Source organism: Pygoscelis adeliae, unplaced genomic scaffold (genome assembly GCF_000699105.1).
Source record: "Pygoscelis adeliae isolate BGI_AS28 unplaced genomic scaffold, ASM69910v1 Scaffold1385, whole genome shotgun sequence".
NCBI lineage: Eukaryota > Metazoa > Chordata > Aves > Sphenisciformes > Spheniscidae > Pygoscelis > Pygoscelis adeliae.
The window spans coordinates 5,124-9,099 of NW_008824805.1; the positions used below are offsets into that span (position 1 = coordinate 5,124).

The 3,976-nt window shown below is 38.9% G+C and overlaps 1 protein-coding gene across 1 annotated transcript in view; it reads right to left on the reverse strand.

Annotated features, from left to right (window-relative positions):
* Positions 1-1,134: 1,134 nt before the first annotated feature.
* The window catches only part of CNKSR3 (CNKSR family member 3), a gene marked incomplete at its 5' end in the record, with an annotated part of 33,140 nt that continues 30,298 nt past the window's right edge, over positions 1,135-3,976 (reverse strand). Inside the window, one exon of the mRNA XM_009324051.1 lies at positions 1,135-2,592. Within this exon, the coding sequence (XP_009322326.1) occupies positions 2,294-2,592 (299 nt within the window). The remainder of the gene's footprint in view (positions 2,593-3,976) is intronic.

Below are 3,976 nucleotides of genomic sequence, written 5' to 3' on the forward strand. Positions count from 1 at the left end.
AGGGCACACCCCCCCCCCCCCCCAAATTATTTGCCTTTTTGATTGAGAAACCATGCATGAATGTGTTTTCAATGATCTTGGCTAATTTACAGTGGAAACTCAGCTACATTAGACAAAGTATTGCCAGTAGGCTGAGAGAGGTGGTGGTGGAGATTAGCTTGTGTTTAGGCAACAAGGCAGATTTTGGAAGTTTCGTTCTGCCTAAATGCTTACAAATTCCTCTTTCCTCATAGCTACAGTGATTTAAAGCTACCTGTTAAATTAGGGCAAGTTTATTTCACTACTCTTAAATCAAACCTCAAGAGAGCATAACCGAACAAAGGAAGCAAACTTTTCAGTGTCTTAAAAGTGTGCCCAGGTGCAACCCAAAGAAACCGAGTATATCCATAGTTTCTTCCACATCAATACACATGATGCTTCCCCATTCATTTTTAAACCACGGAAAACAGGACATTAAAGATGAGCAAGAGTTCCATTTTAAAGTCTTGTTTAGACAACATCTCTGACTTTAATCTAGTTCAGTAACTGTGATTTAATTTAAAACAGTTCAGTCAGTTTGGGGTTGGACTATACTACACCACAGTGCCTACGACATGGCAGTTTCAGCCCTCTTCTCAGAGGCAGGAGCAAACTGGTCTAGAGTTCAACTGCACTGCAGCTGTGTTTGGCCACGTCTCTAGTACAGGATGCCATATTGGGGAGTGGAGAAGAGTGGCACAAGAAAGATGTATTATAATCTGCTTTGATCAGAACGGTCCAAACCAGCCCCCACCTAAATCACCAGTGAGTCAAACATAATTAATTGAGAACTGAATTTAACACCCTGTCTCTGCAGGGCTGTAGCACAACTTCATAAGCTTGTTGCAGCAGAACGGTCACATCTTCACACCCAGAATTATGGTATGTTTAACACTTGTGTTATCACATACGATTCCTGCCCAGTCCAAAGTGCAAACTAGCATTTAACCTCCCTCTTTCCCCACCAATTACTAAATATAAGTTGTTCTTTTCAGAAAGACCAAAGGAATAAAGGCTACTGGCAATGTATCATCTACGAAAATAGTTAGTCTTATAATTAGCAGGGAATACAAAAGACTTTCTTTTTCCTTTCATTTGACTAATCTGTGCCCAGTACCACAGACAGGAAGGTACAAACTGTATCTGTTTAAGTGTAAAAAATATATACAACTATATTTAACATTTAAATTACTTTAAACACAACTGTTTGCATACTAACAATCTTATGTACATTCAGTTTTAAACAATACCTCTTTAATATCCTCTTCTTTTGTTAAACAAGTTTTATTTTCCTCCCAAAATACCCAATGCTACTTTAAAATTCTGGAGGGGAAAAAATTTGAGCTATATAGAAAATAGCAAGATGTTTTACAATTGTAATGTATCATAGCATATATCTTTCATAAAAACAACGCATCATTCAAAAAGTGAACCACTGTAAAAGTTCTCGTAAGTCCAACAGGACTGTCTTTAAAAGCTTACTTTGGTTAACAGCAAATCATTCTTAAACAATTAAGGAAAGAAATATATATTCTTTTACCACCTCTACAGATGCATTTCCTTGTCATGTTGTAGCAACCCATATATGTTTATGGATGAGCACTGCAGTTTTTCAGCACTCTATTTGTACTGTGATTTCAATAAAATGGAATCAGGTTGGATTCATTTATAATTAAGTTAGTCCAACTTCCTAAAATCTCTGAATAAGAGAACTCTCTTCCTAAGATCTCTGGATATCAGAGAAAGAATGGCAACACTACTACTTCTTCCTTACAAGGTTGATCTCATGCAGTACATGCAACAGCATCACTAAGTTGCACGAAACTTCTGTTTCCCTGCTTATCTTTCCTGGTCAGGAGAGTAACACAACTTTTTCTGAGCTCTACATACTCTGACACCCAGCCAGTCACACCAGACTCTGAGCATTCAGACAACTGAAATGCCACTGGACTTGATGGTAGTGCAATGGTTTCCTCCGAGTCATTATGCATATTTCAGGTCATGTGTGGCCTCTATATCACTGAAATTTTACTCATTTGCAGGGGAATAAATGCCTTCAGCTTTTGGCCAGGAAGAGGAACTTGATCTTTATCTTTCTTCCCTCTTTGCACTATGAAGCCCTCTGATTCATCAAAAATCACAAACAAAAAGGCAAAAATGTTAAGATTCTTCAGGAAAAGAACACTGCATTAGTCACTATGCATCAGTTAAGCTGAAAAGTAGAGAAGTCTGACCGATGAGCAAAGGCACTTGGTAACAGTCCTGTGAACAATAGTCAATGAGTCAACAATTTCAGTCTCGTGATCCAACTGACCAGCAGCGAGGGCTCTACGGAGGAAGATTTTGTGGATGATGTAACAGAGGATTTTTTAGCACCTTCCTCTTGAAAAGGAATTGTTGCACTGTTGTGGAGGTCTGTATTCATAAAACACCTGCTGCCTCGAATATAATCCGTTCCCCTCACTAACTGCTTGTCAGACACTGGCCTTGAGAGGGGGTGTTGTGTAGATGGGCTTTCTTCAATGATTGGGGGTATCCTTTCATTACTGAAGTACCTGCAGAGGACATCTTCACCTGTACAAACAGGAGGAGGAAAACCAGTTATTGCTGACTTCAAAACGCCCCATTAACATTTTCTATTTTTATAAAAAGATTCCTGTTACATTTCAAGTTACCTAGATTTTGGTTACCTTTCATAACACACCTGGACATAAGCAGCTGTCAATAGATTTATGGCTTTTTGCATCTTTAATTTTTTTTAAGCAACACAAAAACCAACAAAATAAATTCACACACAGAGAGGATACCATTTCACTGTTGAATTCCAGATTCACACACACACCAAAACTGCTAGTACAGACTACCTTCATGCAAATCACTATCATGAGCAAGACCTAACAAACCTTCTTGTAATGCGTCATTTAAGATGCTGATAGACCAGAGCTGAATCCATTGTCCAAATGTAGCTCATGACTAACTTAAAAGCTATAAATATTACTCTGGACAACAGAAATTCATTTTGCAGATAAAGATATAAGCACTTCCCTGGTTTTGAGCATTGAATTGTCATGCTTTCTCTGTTTTTACTCTTCCCGAGACACCTGACCGTGCTGCTGCTAGAGACATCCTATTGGGCTAGGTAGGCCTTTGTTCTGACCCAATACAGCTTACACACAAGCCTGCAGCACTTAAGTACATTTCAAGCACGAAAAAAAAGCCAACACAAAACCAAAAGCAAAACCAAACAAAAAACCATACACACAAAAAACAGCCCTGCCACCTGGTGATCGTTCTGTTAGACTTGTTACTTAGCTTGTTTCTAATATCCCTCCAGGTTGAAGCTTCTTGTCACCAGCTTCTATTTTTGCATTAAAATAATAGAATCGAGCTTCTATTTTTCTTAGAATTATACATTAGCTTTCATAACTGATTTCAAGAATGAACTAGTCATCCTTTCTTATTTCCTACTCTAACAGGACTCATAGCCTTTCAGGTGCAAAGAGGGGAAAGGGAGAAAAGGGCGAAAAGGGCAGTAGGGGAAGGAAAAAAGCCACCCCAACCTAACACCCACCGTTACGAGCTTCTGTCTCTCTCCCATTCTGTGACATCTGCAGAATATGTTGTTTTCTAACAGCAGTTGCAGCAAAAAGCAACTCCTAAAAGGCCCTACATTTTACTTTTGAGAACAAGCTTGCTTCTAACAACAGCCTCCACAGTGAGCTAAACAAACAGAAAGACCTATCAAAAAAGCAGTTTTATGATCAATACTAAATGCAAAAGAAAGGGAAAGGGGTGTGTGTAAGAGCAAAGTGGGAAACCTATGCTATAGAGACAAGTACAGATCTGCCCTAGTCATTCTAGCCTACTTTTAACACTCACAAGAATTCTAAGACGGGACAACAAAAGTTTGAGCCCCAGCACTGAATAGCCTCACAAATTTCACAACTACCATCTGGCA